Raw genomic sequence first — 21,310 nt, 5'->3', positions numbered from 1 at the left:
CACACATCTGCCGGCTGCCATAATGTTACTGTCGCAAAGCCTCGCTGTCGTGAATACTGGCCGCCCACTGAAGATGGCGGCGGAGCTGCATCCGCGGAGCGGAAAGCTGATCGGCCTGTCCAACTCGAACCGAACCGCCCGTCGCAACCAGCCAGTCCAGGAGTTCAATCACGGCCTGGTGCTTAGCAAGGAGCCGCTGAGGGACCGGGATGTCTTCACCGTCCGCATTGACAAGAAGGTAAACAAACTGCAGGCCCGCTGCTGGCTCCTCTGAGCGTGTGTGAGGGCAGCGGGACGGGAGTGGAGCTGGAGGGACGAGCCGGGGGTCTGTGGCTGTCCACGGTCTAAAGCTATTGCTGCTGCTAAGGCGGCACACACAGGGCTTGACAGTAGCCGCAGTGTTTACCGCTCCTCAGGCTTTAATTAGATACACCTACAGAGACTGGGGAGGACCGCAGGGAGCTGATAAACAGCCCGCTGTGGGCTGGATGTGATAAACAAGTCTCTTAGCTAACGATAGCCCGCCCGTGTTGCCTTGGTGCCGTCAGATAGCCGTGCTAATGAGCCGCTAGCAGGCTGGCCGGGGCTAGCCTTTCTGGAAGGTGCTACGAGGGCTTTGTCTGGCGCTGACAGGGACCCGATATCGTTTTATCGCGTGAAAGGATCCCACCTAAGCCGGTAAGTGCGGTTCTTTTAGGGCTTGTTTTGAAGGATCGGTCGCCTGTCAGGCTGTCTGTCCGATGGCTAATAACACTGCAGTGTTCATATCGTAGTGACTCAGAGGCCATGTGTGAACAGTACACAGTGACTACACCGAGGCTGTTACCACTGTCATTAATATTAACCAGAGCCTGTGTGCTGAAAGCCTCAGCTCTGCAGCCTCCGCTCACCTCTGTGCGTATGCAAAGCGTCTGCAGACCGCTAGAACTGCTGCTCCAAAAGTGGCTGACTACTTCATGCTGTTACTCATTAATTACATGCACTCTTTCGGCTGACTTCACAACCATTTAAACACAAAATCACGGATATCACGTGTCTAACTTTACTAGACCTGCTGCTGTTAACTGTTTGCATCATCAAGTTAAGTACAGGTGATCTTTTTCCTTTCTTTTTCCTTCATTTCCAGTCAAAGTCCTGCCTCTCCTCAATCACAAGTACAAAGACAGCTTACAGCTACAGTTCGCATCCACTGATGAAGCTTAAACCAGTTTTTAATTGTGACTTTTTGCAGGTAGAGGTGGCCCAATGTTCTCTTTCCTTGAATTAGCATTTGAATTGCATTAAGAGTGCCTGTGCACAGTGTTTACATTTCAGTTGTGGAAAACCTTCTCCGTTGTAATGGCTTCTGTCTCTGCAGTTGGCCTCCCAGCGACGCTTGCCAACAACATGGCAGCATTGGAGTCAGTGCCAAAGCCAACTGCCCCCCCACACACACGAAATGACAGTGTGTCCAGCCGTCTAAAAGCATAGCGTGTGTGCACGTAAAGCATCTGGTTTAATAGCACCTGCTGCATGCTAGATAATTATGCATCCCTGGTGGAGCTCTCAGCCTGATAAAGGCTCTCATAAAAAGGCTCACGCCCTGTCTTTGCATGCATTGCCAGTCTGAAAATCAATAGTTTGACATCACGGAGCACCCGCTGGTATGACTCTTGAGTGCTGACGTCCAGGGTGGGGGGACGTAAACACATGAGGGGGAATGAAGTGATTTATTGGAACAGGACTCGGCAGGTGTTTTAGCATTTAAGGAACTGATATGATAGGATTCAGTGGAAGATTCAACTTGTGATATGGAATACTATGTCATGCATTTTGTATACTGGGAGTTACTTAAAGCTAAAATGATTAGCTGTGTTTTGTCTCGTGTGACAATATCAAGTTTTGAATTGTGCTTAATGGGATGAGTAGATCAATATAATTGGCACATTGATACTAATATCTACTTTGAAATGCCACTTTTCGTTTCTTGCTGTTACTGTTTAATTACGAGCTAAAGCTAAAGTCATAGGTTTTCAAGTCTAACGTGTTTTAAAAGCACACAAATTCAGTAAATTGTGCCACTTTGTGTTCCTCAGTCATGCCGATCTGGCTGGAAAATTTTTTATTTGCTCCCAAATAGGAGTTTGTTGTTGTGAGAATTCGCGCCGCAAAAGCTGAGCAGCTGCGTTTCCTCTCTCTAGCGGTGCTCCTCATAGGTGGTGCTTTTGAAATTGACAGGCTATGAACTTCTCTGTTTCCCTATAAAAGATGCTCTGTTGTCCCGCTTAGTGTGTATATTTGTAGCCTAGAATTATTAGTCTTTTTGAGTCGAGTCGAGTGAATGACCGGGAGGCAGACGCCCACAGGCTGCTGTTACGTAAGCGAGAGCGCGAGGGAAGGAGATGTCTGTCTCCTCCACACACACAGACCCGGTCAGCCTGAGCTACTTCCAGATTTGTTAACCCAGATACCCTGGCTGCAGTAGCACACTGCCTTAGATAGCACCTGCCACGGAGCTGAGGAAGAAGTGGGCAGGAGGAGGCTTACTGTAGTGTAAAAAGGACAAAAAAAAAAAAGGTATTGATCCCGGGGAAAGTGTCTTTGGCACAGAAGTCAGCTGCAGAAAAACATCCCAGGAGCTGGAAGGGTTTCAGTGATATGGTCACGGTTATCTCTTACACTGGAGTCCTAATGGGGGTGGGGGTGGGTTATGACTGAGCATAAAACTGAGGCTTTTATCCACCGCTGAGGTTTTTGTCAGATACCTTTCTCCTTGAGCAGCAGGTGGAGTGCAGCCAGAACAGGAGTCGACTCCTCTTCAAGACGACGGGGGTTCGCATCTCCTGCGCTCAAGTGTTTTTAATCAAGACTTAAACATCAACGCCAGCTGCTGTTTACATTTTCCTTTTTCTGCTGCAGTCTCTCGTCCACGTTGTGGAGGTTAAACAAAAACGAACAATAGAATTCATCTCGGCAGATCAATAAAGTATCTCGTTGTCGTCAGCTTATGGTGAGCTTCGTGTTACCGGGAAGAAACAGATGCCTCGGGCTGCCTGTTAGGCGATATGAGGCCAATGTCGTGCAAAGGCACGAGGAATTTTTGCTGTGAAACGGGGACCAACTGCGCCATGAGTTTAGGGGATGGTGAGATCGCTGAGCTGAAGCTCAGGTGTTTGTTTTCTTCGAACGGGTTTAATCATTACACCTGGACCACAGAGCCGTCTGTGCTCTCTGCGGCTCCACTTCTTTTTATTATTTCAGTCATAAAACGGAGGAAAGCATTAGCTATGACCTCATAGTGAGAAGATCCTGAGCTTGTACCTGATTCAACTCTGTTCCTTTACTTGTGGAGTTTGCATAATCTGCCTTCAAAAGCTTGTAAAAAAAATTTCCTGCCCCTGTGCCATATTTATATTATAAATCCCAAAAAACTGCCAGCAAGTTGGTGTACAAGTATACACTTAATGGGTAATAAAAAGACAAAAACATATAAACAAAACCCCTCACCCGTAACACAGCAGATAGTTGCCCCTCCCCGATCCAGAGGTTTCTTCCTGTCAAAAGGGAATTTTTCCTTCCTACAGTCGCCAAGTGTCTGATCATACGGGGTCATCTGATTGTTGACATTTCTCTAGATTATTGTAGGTAGGGCTGTGTGATATGACTAAAATCTCATATAACATGAGATATAAGAATTCTATCGTCCGATAACGATATAAATCACACAAATGTAACATTTTCTGTAAATTCTGTGAATCTTCGGCAGCTCGACTTGCGAGAAGTGTTTCCAGCTGCTCATGTAGCTGGAGTCGAGTGTTTTAACTGATGCATGAAACGATAGATTTTTAGACATAAGTTGTAACGGCGACGTTTTCTTTGTGAGTATTTATTACACAGCGTGCTGCGGGGAAAAGCCTGTTCTAACGTTTGAGTCTAAGGCTTATTTTTTAGCACCTGGCGGCTCTTTTTTACTTCTCATCCGTAAATAATCTGCTCTTTCACGTGATTAAGTTTATTTTGAAAAGTCTCAACAGGATCTTGAGCTTTATTGTGAAAGGTTTATGTGGAACATAAACAAGCAGACACGCGATGGTTTTAGCGTAGTTGTTGCTAACCACAACGGATAAAAACAGGCGCTTGTCCGTCCATAGTGTGGTTATATTAAATATAAGAGAAAGAGAGAACTTTAAGAAATTAATATAGCCACTACAGTGACCATCAAAACGATGAAAAAATATTTCCGTAAACAGTTTATTTTGCGACACCACGAAACAAACGATAGCGTAAAATGAAACGATAGACGTTTTTATATCGTCATCCGATATATATCGTTATATCGAACAGCCCTAATTGTAGGGTCCATAAAGCACCTTGGGGCGACTGCTGTTGTTATTGAATATAGAATTGAATTGAATTATTTACATACTAGCAATATTTCGTTACCTAAATAATCTTCCGATTGCTGTCAGTGCCGCTGTATCATAGCAGCCCTAATCTGCACACACACTGCAACATGTATCATTTCAACTGTGCTTTTTGTCATCAAGCTAATGGGACATCAGACAGATGACAAATTGGACAATATGTAGGGACAAAGCTGATTACGTCCTTCTGATGTCGTGGTCAGTTGCAAGTTGTTATTTAATTTTTTTCCCTCTTCTGTTTGATCTAAATATAGAGCAGGATGTGTGAAACTCACCCTTCAGTATCAAAATGTATTTAACTCCCATCTTGGCAGTAAGACACCGGTATCATAACAGTGATCTAATGCAGCACTGGTGGTTCAGTGAGTTTTCTTCCAAGTTCATGTTCGTGCTGTTAAACATGACAGTGCAGCGACAGAGTTACTGTCAACTAATCTCTGACAAATTTTCATATTCTTCTACGCTCGCACTGTCCCGCTTTATTCTCAAAGGAGCGCTGCCTGAGCTGTGCTCGTCACCGGCAGATCGACTAAAAATAACAGCGGCGGATCATACACGACACGCCCTTTGTTTTCCATAGATATCTACTTGCAGTTTTTAGCACAGAGCTTCACTTTTTTAAGAGTAACTCCCACGGCACAACACAGCTCCACTCGGAGTCAGAGAAAAAATAATAATAATACATTTTTACTACTTCTGTGCTTTTTCTCAATATTTGCTGTCGACTTCACAAAGCTACATGGCTCTGACGTTATTTTTGAGCGTTTTTAAATGTTTTGCTAAATGTGGGACAAAGACTCGGTCTATGGTAAGGTGTAAAATCCATACTTTGTTGTCTTTTGCTTTTTTAAAAATGGATCTTTAATTAGGAGAAAGGTTAAAGGTCACACTGTGTCTCCTTTCAGGTGAACTCGTGGAGCGGTTCCATCGAAATCGGCGTGACGGCCCTGGACCCCGCCGCTCTGGACTTCCCCAGCAGCGCCACGGGCCTTAAGGGCGGCTCCTGGATCGTGTCGGGCTGCTCGGTGCTACGCGACGGCCGCTCCGTCCTGGAGGAGTATGGCCGCGACCTGGACCAGCTAGCTGAGGGCGACCGCGTGGGCATTCAGCGCAGCTCCCGCGGAGAGCTCCACCTCTGGGTTAACGGGCAGGACTGCGGCGCGGCCGCAAGCGGCCTGCCACCCAAGCTGTGGGCGGTGGTGGACCTGTACGGGAAGTGCACGCAAGTGACAGTTGTGAGTTGCGAGCCGCCACCGCCCTCTGCGGAAAGAGAGAGCGAGACATTAGAGCGGGAGGAGGAGGAGGAGGATGAGGAGGAGGAAGAGGTGCTAGTGTGTGGGGGTCGGGAGGACGCGGGGATCGCGGCACTGATGAATGTGACAGCAATGAATGGAATGATGAATGGAGATGAAGGTAAGAAGCCTTTGCTCTTTATCGCCACGGTTCTTTTTCCTTCTCTGTCTGTTGGACTGTGCTGATCTGCTGTCTCCTATCTCTGCCAGTGCCTGAGCTTAGATGCAGTCACAATAGACCAGACAAGTTCCTCAACAACCTGGAGCCCGATGCTGGTAAGAACATGCCCCCCAGAACCATCAGCGGACACTTTCCAGCTGGACTGGCGCTCACAGCTATTCTCTTCACGTGTCTTTCAGTTCTGACGGAGCACCAGCTCTTTGACGTGTTCAACAACGCAATAGTGTCCTTTTACCGCTCCGAAGATGAGGGTGGAGGGGAGGATGGCGGAGGCGGCGGTGGTGGAGGGGGAGGAGCAGCAGGAGGAGGAAATACAGGAAGCGACTCCTCTTCCAGAAATGACAGAGGGAGCAGCAGCGGAGGAATGAACAGCGACAGCGGGACGGGGACGACAGGAGGAGGAGCGGGAAGTGCCGGGGACAGTGGAAATTCTAACAGCAGCCCTGCTGGTAATGGAGGCGTGGGGCCGGGAGCGCTGACAGGCGCGATGACCACCAACGACGCGCTGCTGTTCCACGAGAAGTGCGGCACGCTGATCAAACTGAGCAACAACAACAAGACGGCGGAGCGGAGGAGACCGCTGGACGAGTTCAACAACGGCGTGGTGATGACCAACCGGCCGCTCCGACACAATGAGATGTTTGAGGTGCGTGCACGTATTTGATACAAAGATTTGCACATTAACCGGAAGTAGCACAAGGACGTGACAGCAGCATTAAGGGTTTATGAAAGTGCAATAAAATCTTTGGTTGACATTAAAATCAATGAATAATTGTGACAGATAATCATAATACTCTCTGCTATCAGATCCGTATCGATAAGCTGGTGGACAAGTGGTCAGGCTCAATAGAGATAGGTGTGACCACACACAACCCCAACAACCTGGACTATCCTGCAACTATGACCAATCTACGCTCAGGTAAGGCACGAGTAATGACACGGGGAAGTCTGTTTGTCTGTGGCAAATTACAAGGTGCTGATTGTTTCTGCTTCTTTAAGGTACAATCATGATGAGCGGCTGTGGGATATTAACCAACGGAAAAGGAACCCGCAGGGAATACTGTGAATTCAGCCTCGATGAACTTCAGGTGAAGCACGTGAACACACGCGTAAACATCTCATTTAGTCTTTTTCTGGTAAATCTGACTTTACTTTCTCCGTTATCGACTTTTAGGAGGGAGATCACATAGGGTTGATGCGCAAAGCCAGTGGAGCGCTTCATTTTTACATCAATGGCATCGATCAAGGTGAGACGGATCACAGCCTTTGATGAGGAGACAGAAGTCCGGTCCAGGACTTTGAAGCTGCAGGCGCAATATGGTGGTTATGAATGAGTGAGAGATGTAGCCAGTAACCACAAAGCAGTTCATCTGGTGCTGGAGATTTCTTTTAGTTATTTACACCGATCAAGGATAACATTTTGACCACCTGCCTCGTATTGTGTTAGCCCGTGCCACGATGAAGAGATAATCAGTGTTATTTACTTCACCTGTCAGTAGCCATAATGTTATGCCTGATCGATGTAAATATGTTTTAGCTCCTGTGTTATTCTCGGCTGTTCATCTCTGTATTAAGATGTGTCTGAAGATGTAATCGTAGAATCCACACTTGGATGAAGTATTGAGTGTAAAGAATTTTACTGTTCTTGCTTTGTTTCTCCCAGGCGTCGCAGCAGCTCAGACCCCCAACGTGGTTTACGGCGTGGTCGACCTCTACGGCATGGCTGTCAAAGTCACGATAGTCCACAACCACAATCACAGCGACCGCCTCAGACGCAACAACGCCATCATGAGAGCGCTGTCCCCCGACGTGGGCCGACCCCGGACAACTCTCTCCGTCACCCCGGACGCAGAGCTGCCCGACCGTCTGCTCTTTCACCCCAACTGTGGTCAGAAGGCCGCCATCATCAGCGATGGCAGGACGGCGCTGCGACCTCAGTGAGTTGTCCTTTCTGCTACTTCATGTTAACCTCGTGATCTGAAAATACTTGTTACGGGTAATGCACACAACTACACCGCGTTCCAAATTATTATGCAAATGATACGTTTCTCTGATTTTCCTACATAGTTGATTCAAATGACAGCATCATTTTCAAGTCATCAAGCATTAGAGTACAATTCAAATGTCTTAACAGGTCAAGTTACATATTAACATGGGACCCCTTATTTGATAGCAGTTCACAGTTCTTGCACTCATGGAACTTGTGAGTTTTTGGAGAGTTTCTGCTTGAATGTCTTTGCAGGATGTCAGCCTCCCAGAGCTGCTGTTTGGATGTGAACTGCCTCCCACCCTCATAGTTTTTGCTTGAGGATGCTCCAAAGGTTCTCAATAGGATTGAGGTTAGGGGAGGATGGGGGCCACACCATGAGTTCCTCTCCTTTTATGCCGATAGCAGCCAATGATGCAGAGGTATTCCTTGCAGCATGAGATGGTGCATTGTCTTGCATGAAGATGATTTTGTTGCGGAAAGCACGGTTCTTCTTTTTCTACCGTGGAAGAAAGTGGTCAGTCAGAAAAGCCACATCCTTTGCAGAGGCCATTTCCACACCTTCAGGGACCCTAAAGCGCCGACCAGCTCTCTCCCCGTGATTCCGGCTCAAAACTTGACTCCACCACCTCCTTGCTGATGTCACAGCCTTGTTGGGACATGTTGGCTGTCCATCAACCGTCCACCAACCGTCCACCGCTGCATCCACCGCTGCATCCATCTGGACCATCCAGGGTTGAATGGCACTCATCTGTGAACAAGACTGTTTGAAAACTAGTCTTCATGTAGTTCTGGGCCCACTGCAGCCGTTTCTGCTGTGAGCATTGGTTAGGGGTGGCCGAATAGAAGGTTTATGCACAACAGCAAGTCTCTGGAGGGTCCTACACCTTGATGTTCGCAGGGCTCCAGAGGAACCAGCAGCTTCAAATATCTGTTTGCTGCTTTGTAATGGCCTTTTAGCAGCCACAAATCTCCTAACATTATGCTGATCACGCTTAAGTTTTCGTGAAGTATCTAAGGTTTTCATTACGTGTCCGAGTCATTCAACTATTTCACGCTTTTCAGCAGCAGAGAGATCCTTTTCTTTCCCATATTGCTTGAAAATGCTGGTCTGCTTAATAATGTGGAACATCCTTCTTTAGTGGTTTTTCCTTTAATTGTTCTCAAACCAATGTGTCCGAGATTGATTTCAGTGATCCAAAGAGCCCTGAGACACAATTCCATACATGAGTTTAATTGACAAACAACTTATTTAATCTTTATGCCACTTAAACACAATTTGCATAATAATTTGGAACGTGGTGTAAATATGTTCTCGCGGCTCAATATTTTTAGTGTTTACTCATCTTCACACTAATCTTTGCTGCAAAAGCTCCTAAAACCTCTGAACAACACGCAGATTACCTGCTTGTCCTCTGCTGTATTTTTCATAAGTACTTGTGAAGAAAGTTGATATAGTACTGCAGTATTTCAATCACAGAACAGTGATGGAGTGTAAACAGTGCCGCTTTTACAGCGCCACTGACGACTTCAATCACGGCGTGGTCCTGAGCAGCCGGCCGCTGCGCTCCAATGAGGTGTTCCAGGTTCGCATAGACAAAATGGTGGACAAGTGGGCGGGTTCCATTGAAATAGGCGTCACAACGCACAACCCCGCCTACCTGCAGCTGCCCTCCACCATGACAAACCTGCGCTCAGGTGAGATGAGATGGAGCAGCTTTTGTAGTTTGGATAACTTGCTGCGCCGGGGTTACTGATCCCACTGAGGATGTTTTCCAGGGACGTGGATGATGACGGGGAACGGTGTTATGCACAACGGAACGACTATACTGGATGAGTATGGACACAACCTGGACCGACTCAAGGTTAGTGGTAATAATGTTTGTTTTTATTACTATTTTAAACATGACTGTTTGTTTTGTTTTTAATGCATTGTTCTCGTTCCAGGCCGGTGACACAGTCGGTGTGGTGCGTAAAGAAGATGGCAGCCTTCATTTCTTTGTGAACGGCGTGGCTCAGGGCCCGGCAGCTTGGAATGTCCCCCCCAGCGTCTATGCCGTGGTGGATCTCTACGGCCAGGCTGCACAGGCCACCATCATGGACGACATGGGTAAGACAGGAGAGCACGAGAACTAAGAAATGTCTTTAAAAAGAAAATATTATCATCAGAGTTATTTTTCTCTGCTTCTTTCTCTTTCAGTAGACCTCCCTCCTCTTCCAGAGGACAGCTCCGAGGGACCCACAGCCATGTCCCCTGGGAGTCCTTGCTCAGTAGGCGGAGCCACCACAACCACTGACTTGCGTTTCCACCACCTACATGGCACCAATGCTGTCATCACCAACGGGGGGCGCACCGCCCTGCGTCAGAACTGCCGCAGCGAGTTCAACGATGCTATTGTCATCTCCAATAGGTGAAACACGTGACGTCAAAGTGACCTGTAGTGACTCTTAATCCATCCATGGAAGATTGTGCTTTATATAAAAAAATAAATCTTAATCCTGCAATCTTCCTAACAGCCAGCAGGGGGCAGCACCCGTTTGATTATATAGAAGTTTATAAGGAAATCGCTTTGCTCCTCTCTTGATCTTTGACCTCATAACAAAACATTTCTCACTCTCAATCACTAGTTTTCTGTTTTGTTCAACAAAACGTGCACATTTTGTAAATTATCAACCCAGCAAGAGTTAAAAAGACAGAGCCATGTTGGTTTAGTGTGGGGCTCCTGTATGAGTGTGCGGCGTCTCTAGGTTTGTCCACCACTTGTCACATCTGGTTTCAAAACACCAAGATGAAACCAGTGATGGCGCTGTCCATCTTCTTATACAGTCTATGCTTAAAGACTATCCACCTCTTATTCACAGGAGATGGGCGGTGTCACCTTGTTTGATTTGCTCATTAGGTGAAGGTGTAAAGCGTTTCTCTGTGGAGCCGCTAACATTCCTCTGTCATGTCTTAAACTGCTGCAGGTGCCTTCGGGACGGAGAGCTGTTTGAAATCGTGATCCAGAAGATGGTGGACCGCTGGTCGGGTTCGATAGAAGCCGGTGAGATGTTTGCCATGTGTCCAGCAGCAGGTCACTTCACACTAGAGCAGCAAAAAAACAAAAGTGTTCCTCTCCTCGTCTTCCCGTGTTTAGGAGTGACAGCCATCAGACCAGAGGAGCTGGAGTTTCCAAACACCATGACAGACATCGACTATGACACGTGGATGCTCAGGTACTGATGCTGTATGCCAGTGTGATGTCATCTTGAAACTAATGTCTGTGCTTTATTAAGAAGGACTCAGTGTATGTGTGCTCAGCATGACCAATGCAGATGTGCACGTTCCCAGTTGTCTCTTTTTAACCTATTAAAACTGGTGTACAGAGAAGATAATTGTTGGAAAGTCAAAATATTTTTCCAGAACTTTTTTTGTGGAAAAATGTAAAATTTTGGTTTCAACCGAGAACATTTTCTTTTCCCTTTCTGCTTTCCTCGCAGTGGGACGGCCATCATGCAGGATGGCAACACAATGCGCAACAACTACGGCTGCGATCTGGACTCCCTGACGACGGGCTCGCGGATCGGGATGATGCGCTCAGCCAGCGGAGACCTCCACTATTATATCAACGGTGTCGACCAAGGTGTCGCCTGCTCTGGCCTCCCATCAGGTAGGAAATTGTACGAGTTGGAGGACTTGACTGAAGCAACACATACCACTACTACTTCCTCTAAATCAGCCACGCTTTCCCTCTGCACATCCAAACCATACATACTTGCTTCTGCTGCCTTTCATTCTGCCACAGGGTTGAGATGGATTATGGTAAAGGAGTCAGATTAACAGATGTGTGTGTCTGACTCTTTCAGAGGTGTATGCTGTGATCGATCTGTACGGTCAGTGCGTTCAGGTGTCCATCACCAGCTCATCGGGCCCGCTGGACAACAGCCTCTGTACCAGCAACGTCACAGAGAAGAGCTTCCCCATCCACTCACCAGGTAAATGTCAGGATCCTTACTTAGTACCAAAAGCAAAATGAGTAGAAATGACGGGTGGTTCAAGAGTTTTGCACAGCACTGCATATTTCAAAATGGAAGAAAAAGACGAAACTATGTTCTCAGAGTCTGATGTGTTTGTTCTTCATTCCGTGTGATTGCAGTGGCCGGTGTTGCCCACCGGCTCCACAGCAAACACGGTAAGAACGTGGTGCTGCTCGGCGAGGGCTGCCAGGCCGTCCGAGTCGGAGGTTACGCTCACGGCATCGCGTTCAGCGCAAAGGAGCTCAAAACGGATGAGCTGTTTGAGGTGAGGAAGAGGTCACGGTGACCAGATATTTCAGAGATGGCGGGCCTGATTTGCAACATTTGAAATGCTTAAAAGTAGAAAGGAAAGGTTTGAGTTCTGCATTTAATCCTCTCCTGCTCCTCTCTCCCTGCAGGTGAGGATAGATGAGGTGGATGAGCAGTGGTGCGGCTCGCTGCATATCGGCCTGACCACGCTGGCTCCTCTGGAGCTGCCATCCTGCCCGCTGTCAGGTCTCTCCCCCTCCCTCCCGCAGCTCCGCACCAAGGTCACCTGGCTGCTCTGCGGCTCCGAGGTCCGTCGCAACGGCGTGCTGCAGCGGCAGAACTACGGCTGCTCACTGGACCGGCTGATGGTAAGCCACGCACACACCCCCTCCTCCCCCGCCGGCTCTCTGAGCTGTGCACCGAAGCTCTTCACGGATACCTGTAAGCGGCGCTTCAAGTAACTCATTAAATTTTAAGGATTTAGTTGAAGATCAAATTAAAGACCCTTAAACCTGTTGACTTAAGAGATTCTCACAGCCTTTCAGAGAAGCTTAGAAGAATCTGCTTCTTTGTCTCCTGCACGCTCACATTTTTGTCTTTTTTATTTTGTGTTTTGTTTTTTTTAAAATTGGAGAACCACTTTTTAAAAATACAAATTTTAAAGGCACCGTCTAAATAGCTGGATCGAGGGCTTCTCACTGTTCACTGATGATTAATATTTAACATTATCTGTCCATCATTTGAAGTTGACCCCAGGGTATAAAAACCTGCAGACTTAAACACGAGCACCCACGCTCTTAATCTTCAAGTTAAAATGCAAATCCTGAATAGTTTGGAGCTGAATACTAATCGGCTTACTCCATCAGTCTTCGGGCTTTTTGATTTAAATATTGATTCATTTTCTTAATGCAGAGAAATGCTGTGATTCCTTTGTGTTGTTTATCTGCTGTGGCTGAATAAAGCTTTAAAACAGAGCGGAAACTAATGTTTTGAGACTTTTTCTAAATGTCTCTTATCTTTGAAAAGCATTGAAGCTAAAAACCAGACGAACAGCAGCAGTGTGTCATCGCCGCACGTCACTCGGAGGTGTTAATTGTGTCGTGACACAGGCGGCGTTAAACCCGGATTTGTGTTTTCAGGTTGGGAACCGCGTCGGAGTGAAGAGGTGCAACGACGACACCATGCACATCTTCATCGACGGAGAAGACATGGGGCCCGCCGCGACAGCCGTAGCTAAGGTAACCACCGCTCACTCTGACTCTCATCAGTGATGTCGGTCTGCGATGCCACTCAGCGCCTCTTTCTTGCTCCTTGCAGAACGTTTATGGAGTTTTGGACCTGTACGGGCGGATAACGGCGGCGTCCATCGTCAGCTCCTCGCTAACGGAGGACGTGGAGAGCGTTAAGGCGCCCTCGCTCTCCTCAGACAGCTGCAGCGAGGGCGAGGAGGACAGCACTCCCGTCAGAGAGGTATGAAGGATATTTAAGAGGTACCCTCCGCCTGTTCGATTTTTAGAGAGAAAGTCTGACTCTCTGTTGCCATCTTCAGGCCGAGAGCGAACCGTGCGTGCTGGTGCCCACTGTCATGGCATTCCTGGAGAATCACGGCAAAAACATCCAGCTGTCCAATCAGAACCTGACAGCAGCCAGAGTGTCGAGCTACAACCAGGGCCTGCTGGTCACCGCCCAGCCGCTGGCTCGTCAGCAGCTGTTCCAGGTAAGAGTAAGGCTTAACGTAATCATTCGGATCCTCCGAGCGCTCGCTTCGATTTCGTAGGTACCGTCTTAAACCATCGCTGTTTTTGCCCACCAGTTTCACATCGACCGTCTGAACCCGTCATGGACGTCGTCGCTGTCTTTAGGGGTGATTGGTCACTCCCCCGACCGGCTCAACTTCCCCTCCACGGCGTGCTGTCTGAAGCGCTCAGCCTGGCTCCTGCAGCGAGACTCTGTCTTCCACAACTCCCTGAAGGTGTGCACTGAGATCACACAGATCTGTCATCGGGGAGGATATTGATTTATTTTTTTCTGTCTTACATGAGAGAGTCTGTTCGCACTGACCCTCAAATTTGACTTCCTTCACTTTCACTGCTTCACTTGTCTCCCCCTCTTTTTTCCAGATATGTGAGAACTACGGTCCTAACCTGGATACGTGTCCAGAGGGGACGGCGTTGGGTCTGCTGGTGGACGCCAACAGTTGTCTCCACCTTTATGTCAACGGCATGGACCAGGGCGTGGCGGCCCAGGACATCCCTTCTCCCTGTTACCCCTTCATAGACCTCTACGGCCAGTGTGAACAGGTTTGCGCACACATTAGTGCATGTTTTGCATAAAAATCCAGAAATGATTTGTAGAAGAAAACAAAGAGCTGACTAACATTAAAAAGAACATGAAAGTGTAAGCTGAGAGTGGATTTGTTTTATCGTGTTTAATGAACTTTAAGTCCAAAAACAGACCAGAGACTTCATTTCTGTCACATTTGAAGATTGCCAAAGTTTAGGGGTACGGAAAGCCAAAAGGGTCATAGCAAACCATCAGGTGGCAGCACAGTTAGCAGTGTCACCTTTCTGTGTGGAGTTTGCATGTTCCCCCCACAGCCTAAAGACATGCAGTGAGGTTAATTAGTGATTCTAAATTGGCTGTAGGTGTGAATGTGAGTGGGACTGGTTGTTGCTGTGTACCTGTCTTAATAGATTTCCATCAGGTGTTACATGTGCTACCTCGTCACAGCACAGTGTTGACCTCACTACAGAACCAGAGCATCTACAAGCTTTTATTAGATACCCACGTGTGATGAGCGATGGCACTGAAACAGACCCTGTGCGTCTTTTAGGTTTGTGCAGCTCTTCCAGCTGCTACCTTTAGACCTTCGTGTAGGTGAAAGCTGTGAATACAGTTAGTGTGTGGACTGTGAGGCAGCATGTTTATCATATGTCATGTGCTGACGGCAGGTTACAATAGTCACCAACAACGTGCCAGCTGTGGGTGGAGAAAGTGGTGAGACCCGCTGTCAGGGCGACATGGAGAAGGCAGACATGGTTGATGGTACGAAGCTGACTTTTTTTCTTTCTTTTTTTTTAAATATTCAAAGTGCTGAGGCCGTCAGATTGATCAGTTTTGCCTCCTTTTCTTTCACAACAGGAATCAAAGAGAGTGTGTGCTGGACGCCGCCTCCAGAGGTCAACCCCAATAAGACCTGCGAGTACCAGGCGCTGTGCTCGCGCTTTAAGGACATGCTCACGTTACCAGGTGGGTGCTTCATCTTTCAGCTTTTCTTCCCGAGACTTCATCTGGATCTAAAACGCAGCGTCTCTGTTTATTAAGATGGATACTTCAGTGAAGATGCAAAGTACAACCTGTGCTACTGTGAGTCCTGCCACAAACTCCGGGGGGACGAGGCGTATTACAAGAGAGGAGAGCCGCCCCGGGACTACGCCCTGCCCTTTGGGTGGTGCCGCTTTGGCCTCAGGTAAGAAGACGGCCTCAAGCTGAGCAGCGATGACATCACTATCCGTTTGACCTGAAACTAGCGAGGGAGTCCACGTTAATCCGTTCAGCTTGCTTTGTGTTTGCGTCAGTAACACACTGTCACATCTGTACAGGATGAAGTCCCACTGTGAGGTTTCCAATGCACTGAAGAAGTGGCACATCGCGTACCACGGCACCAGCGTGGGAGCTCTGCGACACACGCTGGACCACAGCCAGCTGTTGCCGGGTAGAGAAATCACCGGCACGCCTTTTCTGTATTCACACGACGACTCCAGACACACGCGAGTTGTTTAAGGAAACACCTTAAAGCAGCTAAAACAACATTTTGACGCTTTGTCTCCACAGGGATGTCGTCCATCTTCTCGGTGTCTCCAGCGAAGGTGGAAGGGCCGAACGGCTACAGCGAGCCGGAGGAGAACAGCGCCCCCGGCAGGGAGGTGCCCAGGGTGCGACTCTCCCCCACCATGCGCTACTCTGGCTTGGAGATCTTTGCTCCCAAAGTGCAGTAAGTCACATCTGCCTGTTTTATGAGTGCTAACAGGAAGTGAGGTGGCTTTTTGTACTAACAGCGCACTTCTCCTCACGCAGATTTCGGGACCCCCGTTCTCACCGCTGCCACCAGGCTCAGGTGGGATTCCAGGTGTGCGTGCGCCCGGGCTCCTACAAGGTGGGACCCCCGACGCTCGGCCACAGCGAGCCCCTGGACCCTCGCTTCAGCAACTCCGAGATCGAGTGGATCACCAAGGAGCAGGGCGGCACGCTCCTCTACGGACTGCTCGTTCGGATCGAGTGAACGGAGCAATGAAGGAAGAATTTGGGTGGAGGCGGGGTAGCTCCACACGGCACTCCTAGTACTTTTCGAACAGAAGAAAAACTTGACAACCAAATCCAGCCCTGCCTTGAGCGAGAGACTCCTCTGGAATCCAGCTGTTCCTGCTGTGGAGTGTTGACACTTCAGCATCTTTGATTTAGTTTCGTTCCTTTCGCTCTCGGACTCTTTTAGCGGCGCCGCGGCGGTTTCAAAGGACAGACACTGCCTGCACTTTATGTTTCAGACACTCGTGGGCGATTTTTAAACTTCTCATCCACACAAAGCATTCGTTCATCCGCTGTAGGGGTTTTTTTTTAATCATTTTTATTACACTTTTCTTTTTCTTCTTTCTTTCTCGGAGCCTCACAAACGGCTTCTCTTTTTGGCACTTACTTTTAACACTGTGCTGGTCAGTGTTTTACTTTGGGAGGAGCTGCACTCCTGCCAGTCTGCACGTTAACAAACTGTCACCTAAAAACACAAATGTGGGTAAAAAAGAAGAAAAACAAAACGAGGAGAGTGAGGATGTTTTCACACACAGACAAAAAAGAAGACACACTTGAATCTGGAGGGATTTTAAAACTGGAGTGGGTGGGTTGGGGGGGCTTGTTTACACATGTACCACTGTATGTTGCTGTCCTCTTCATGTCTCCACATTAGCAGTTTGGCTTTTTTGTTTGTTTTTAAATCAGCCCCGTTTGCAGTCTTGTCCAGCATCACTTCTTTATCGAATGGGAAAACAAGTTAGGACCTGGGACCTGCCCCCGCTGCACGTTTGGGATTGTCAAAGTGCAGGTGATGAATGATAACTAACGCTCCAGCCTTACAAGTTAAGGAGATATGAAATATTTTAAGATACTGTAGAATTAAACACAAGTTTATAGTACACTGTTTAATTTAAAGAAATTACAAGCTTATTAGCATCTTTTTTTTGCTTAGATTTTACCTTTCACACCTGTATAATGATTATGAAGCTACAGCGAGCCCCTTTTAAACCTCTCCCACATGGTTCCCTGTGATACCTCACCTCATTTTAAAGGTTTTCAGACAGTATTTTTTGAGTTTAAGGTTTACAAGAGAAAGGGATGAAAATGTGGATGAAGTCGTAGGTTTAACAGCACCCGTAGCACACAGATGCTCTCCAGGTTCCTCTGGAAATGCATCTCTCACTGTTGCTGTTGTTGTCAGCGATGGCCTGAGAGAAAACGGTAACTTCAGGATGCTTCCTCTAGAGAAGCATCCTGAATCAGTGCCACTGCTCTCTATTCTTTAGTGCTTGTGCGGTTTAAACAGACCAGCGTGAGAGGACGTTAATTACCAAGCTTCAGAGGACGCGGTAGCTTTGGAGAGTCCTACAGGCTGACTGTATCTTCATGTGAAAACGCACATTTCCCCAGATGTTTAGCTTCTTCTTCTAAAGGTCAGCGAAATGGACTCACACCAAAAAAAGGTGCGACCACCCTTTCATCCTTTCAGTTTACACTCGATCCACCCCCGGGAGCAGAGTCCGTGTCCCCGCGACCTACGTCCAGGTGTTTACACGTGAATGTTTCTTCATGATTTACACTCTGTGTCAAACGTTTATGCTCAACATCCACCTTGACTGCATGTCAGCTTCCCACTCTTCAGTTCAGTTTCCAACATTTCTTTCATTTAAAGAGCCAAACTCACTTCACGATCGAAGCTCGCTCACCTTCTATAAAAGCAGCTGTGACGGGGAATCTTAAGAGGAAAAGAAAAACACTTCCAATCAAAAATGTGAAAACAATAAAGTTATTAAGTGGGTTTATTTATGGCCCAGTGCTGCTTTGTACAATTTAATTTGTATTTTTTGGGGGGTTATTTCTGTTTTCTGTATGTCGCGTTGTACAGGCTGTTACATAACAGATCATATCTTCCTGATTTATAAAAAATAAAACTGACAGACAGTATGCACACATGGATGGGTAAAGTCTGTTTTTTCCCCTTTGAGCTGAAAAACAAACAGATGCTGAAAAGAAAAGACCAAACCAGCTGGTGCTTTTTGCTTCCTTTTTTTTCACATTTTATTTCCAGTAGGAAAAAAGAAAAGTCTGGTCACTGACACGTTATTGCAGTGTTGCACACTTAATCACACCACCTCCAAAATCCTGGTGACTTGTAACTCTTTAAGGCCGATAGTGGGATTTTTCATAGCTTTTTTGTTTTCTGTACAGAAACAGCGGCTGCTTCGCGAGAAGCTCCATCCTGCTATTTAACAACAAGCACACACAATGTGATTAAAAATAAAAAATGCAGACCCAGCAAAGTGGCAGCTGAAAGTCAGAGTGAGGGAGTTTGCTGCTCCACGAACAAAAGATCTGACTGTAGTACTGACGGGGCCTGATCTACTCTGTGGTCCTGCTGGGTTGCATAGTCGGCGTCTTTTGCAAATCCATCCTCAGCGGTTAAGTTGTTTCTGCACCAGCTTCACTTTTAAGTTGGACCCTGAGATTTATTTATTTTTTATTCATTTATTAATTTTTTATCGTCTGCTAACAGAGCTGTTCACTCTGCCTCTTTAGCTTCATTTACAGGGAATAGTTGCATGAGAACATCTTTCCTTTGAGTGAATTAAAGTGACACAGGTGAGCTAATCTCTGAGGACACTGACTGACAGAGAGCACATGGACGACCAGAGGGTCACTTTTCCAACCAGAGCCTGCAATATCCACCAGCAGCCGAACTTCAACGAGCGAGCGAGACTTAAAGTGGACTTTATTCAGCTCGTTTCCACCTGCATCATTTGTTTGCGCCACTTAGAAATAATCCTCATTTCTGGCATCCTGGACCCTGCTAGAGTCTTTCAGTTCATACTTTCTCTGAAATCACATAGTTTAAAAGATGGATGTAGCTCCTACAACTTCACCCACTCATTTCTGCTGCTGCCGTCCTTTTTCCCATGTGACGAGGAGGACGTCTGACTGAAACCACATGCTCACTGGCTAAAGTCGTTAGCTAATGAGTGTTTATGACAGGGACGCTACATGCATGCTTTATACTGGTCTAAACAAGCTTTTTTTCCTCTTATTCTTCTTTTCTTCCTCTGATTGGTTGTCATAAGGAGCAAGTGGGTGGGGCTTTGCGCTCACTGACGTCCTACAGGTCCAATAATAGAAAAAAAACCACCGCTTAGAAGAGTGAAGTGTGAGCTTTTAGCTCATATGGATTATTTCTAGACTGTAATCTCATAACTTTAAATTAGGGCTGTCAATAGTAATGCAGAATTAATCTGTCGTCACGATTAACGCAATTAAAAATTTTAACCCATCTGGAATGGAGAATGACTCAAAATCCCGGAAATGTCTGTCAACGCATTTCTAAAGTTCTGCACTCCAAATGGGTTAAATATGTTACAATTTTTATTTTATTTTTTAAATTTGAATCATGATGACGTGTTAAGGCGTGAACCTTGACAGCCCTAATTTAAACTCTTGCCATATAAATACAATCATACGTCACTGTAACAGTCTACAGTGTGTAGCAAATTAGACCACTTGTCTTAAAAACTAGAAAACATGTTAGAAATCCATCATAAGCTCTTTAAAACTAAATATAATAACAACTGATATTATTTATTATGCAAATACAACAATAACTCACAATTTTGAGGGGTTACTCTCAACTTCTCTAAGAACTCAGGAAATAATCCACCACCCAAATAAATTTTCTGTTCAGGATTTCATGTAAATAACTGTAATTTAGCATGCCGACTTAAATAATAAGTCATAATTTAATGTTAATAAACATTAAAGTCAATGGATGAAACATGTTTTTAATTATAGAAACATAATTATTTTGGCATTTACCAACACTGATGATTTAGGTCAGCTGTAGTATAAACGTTACACTGCGTGGTGGTCTAATAAATGAGCACTGTATAAATGTATACGACAGAAAATAAGGCATAGGTCCACTTTAAGTCACTGATGCCGCGAAATGATGGCAGTGCCGCTCACGGCAGAGTCATCTTTAACTGAAGTTCAGCTGCAGTTCCTCCTGCTTTAATGGACAATCGCCTGCTCTGATTTTCTCAGCTAATTCTTAGCATATTTTCCAACATGATCAAGTATTCCTTTAAAACCTCCAGGCACAAGCACGGTTTAGCTAAACTGCTTGAAGTCTGGGTCGGTTGTATAATTTAGCAACGAGCTCACATTTTAAGTCTCAGAACCAAAAAAAGGGCATCTTTTTTTTTTTTGCTACGAAATATCCGTAAAATGAAGCACCTGAAGGAGAGGAAACCAAAGTGCGGCTGTTTATGGTTGAGTTTTTTCTTTTTTTATCCTGGAACAGAGATGTCACTTTAAGCAGCACGTCTGAATTAAAGATGAGTTCAGAAGGTAAATAAAAAAGCAAACAAACAAACAAACAAAAAGAAACAAGAAAAACTCTCCAGGATGAGCTCCGAGCAGACAAACGGACAAAGACCAAGTAAAAGTTTGGTTCAGCTTCTTTCAAATATACATCTTAACTTGCACGCGCGCACACGCATACAGAGTCTTTCAAATATACCAGAAACCAACAAGAAGGACAACGACAACAACAAAAAGAATAAGAATCCCACACAGATTTAAAAAAATAGCGAAAAGTTCTTTGTACACTTCGAACAACTAGTAACATGTTCTCACTCCTGACGTACAGCATTCACTCCCAGACGCAAGGTTGCAAGCTACAGCGAGTGCTTTATAAAAACGCATGGTCACAGTAGTTCAAATGAAATGGCTCCTTTTGTTTTTTTCTGAATAAATAAAACAGTTGTGACAAAACAAAAAAAACAAAAAAACAACCTTCATTACAAAACAACCAGTGCAGGACTTCCACGTCTTCTGACTTATTATTTAAAAAGAACTACAGCAGCTG

At 46.2% G+C, this 21,310-nt stretch overlaps 1 protein-coding gene across 4 annotated transcripts; it reads left to right on the top strand.

The window, feature by feature from the left end:
- On the top strand, positions 1-18,368 carry neurl4 (neuralized E3 ubiquitin protein ligase 4). Of its 4 annotated transcripts, XM_082527482.1 has the most exons (29): positions 2-238; positions 5,309-5,816; positions 5,906-5,971; positions 6,056-6,522; positions 6,684-6,795; positions 6,876-6,964; positions 7,051-7,123; positions 7,540-7,813; positions 9,380-9,561; positions 9,643-9,728; positions 9,811-9,973; positions 10,064-10,274; positions 10,831-10,907; positions 11,001-11,079; positions 11,344-11,513; positions 11,710-11,838; positions 12,000-12,145; positions 12,279-12,497; positions 13,269-13,367; positions 13,447-13,599; positions 13,679-13,846; positions 13,943-14,101; positions 14,250-14,429; positions 15,081-15,174; positions 15,271-15,378; positions 15,454-15,598; positions 15,732-15,844; positions 15,964-16,123; positions 16,207-18,368. In XM_082527482.1, the coding sequence occupies exons 1-29, from the start codon at positions 23-25 to the stop codon at positions 16,409-16,411; spliced, it is 4,851 nt and encodes a 1,616-aa protein (XP_082383608.1). In that variant the 5' UTR covers positions 2-22; the 3' UTR covers positions 16,412-18,368. The 4 variants fall into 4 exon arrangements, with proteins under 4 accessions (XP_082383609.1, XP_082383607.1, XP_082383608.1 ...); XM_082527483.1 differs by having other exon boundaries at positions 1-238; positions 5,906-6,522; positions 10,067-10,274; XM_082527481.1 differs by having other exon boundaries at positions 1-238; positions 5,906-6,522.
- Positions 18,369-21,310: the final 2,942 nt, after the last annotated feature.

This window comes from Aulonocara stuartgranti (assembly GCF_965226115.1).
Source record: "Aulonocara stuartgranti genome assembly, chromosome: 3".
Classification (NCBI taxonomy): domain Eukaryota; kingdom Metazoa; phylum Chordata; class Actinopteri; order Cichliformes; family Cichlidae; genus Aulonocara; species Aulonocara stuartgranti.
The sequence above is the reverse complement of the archived record's forward strand: the minus strand, read 5'-3'. Positions and strand labels throughout refer to the sequence as shown.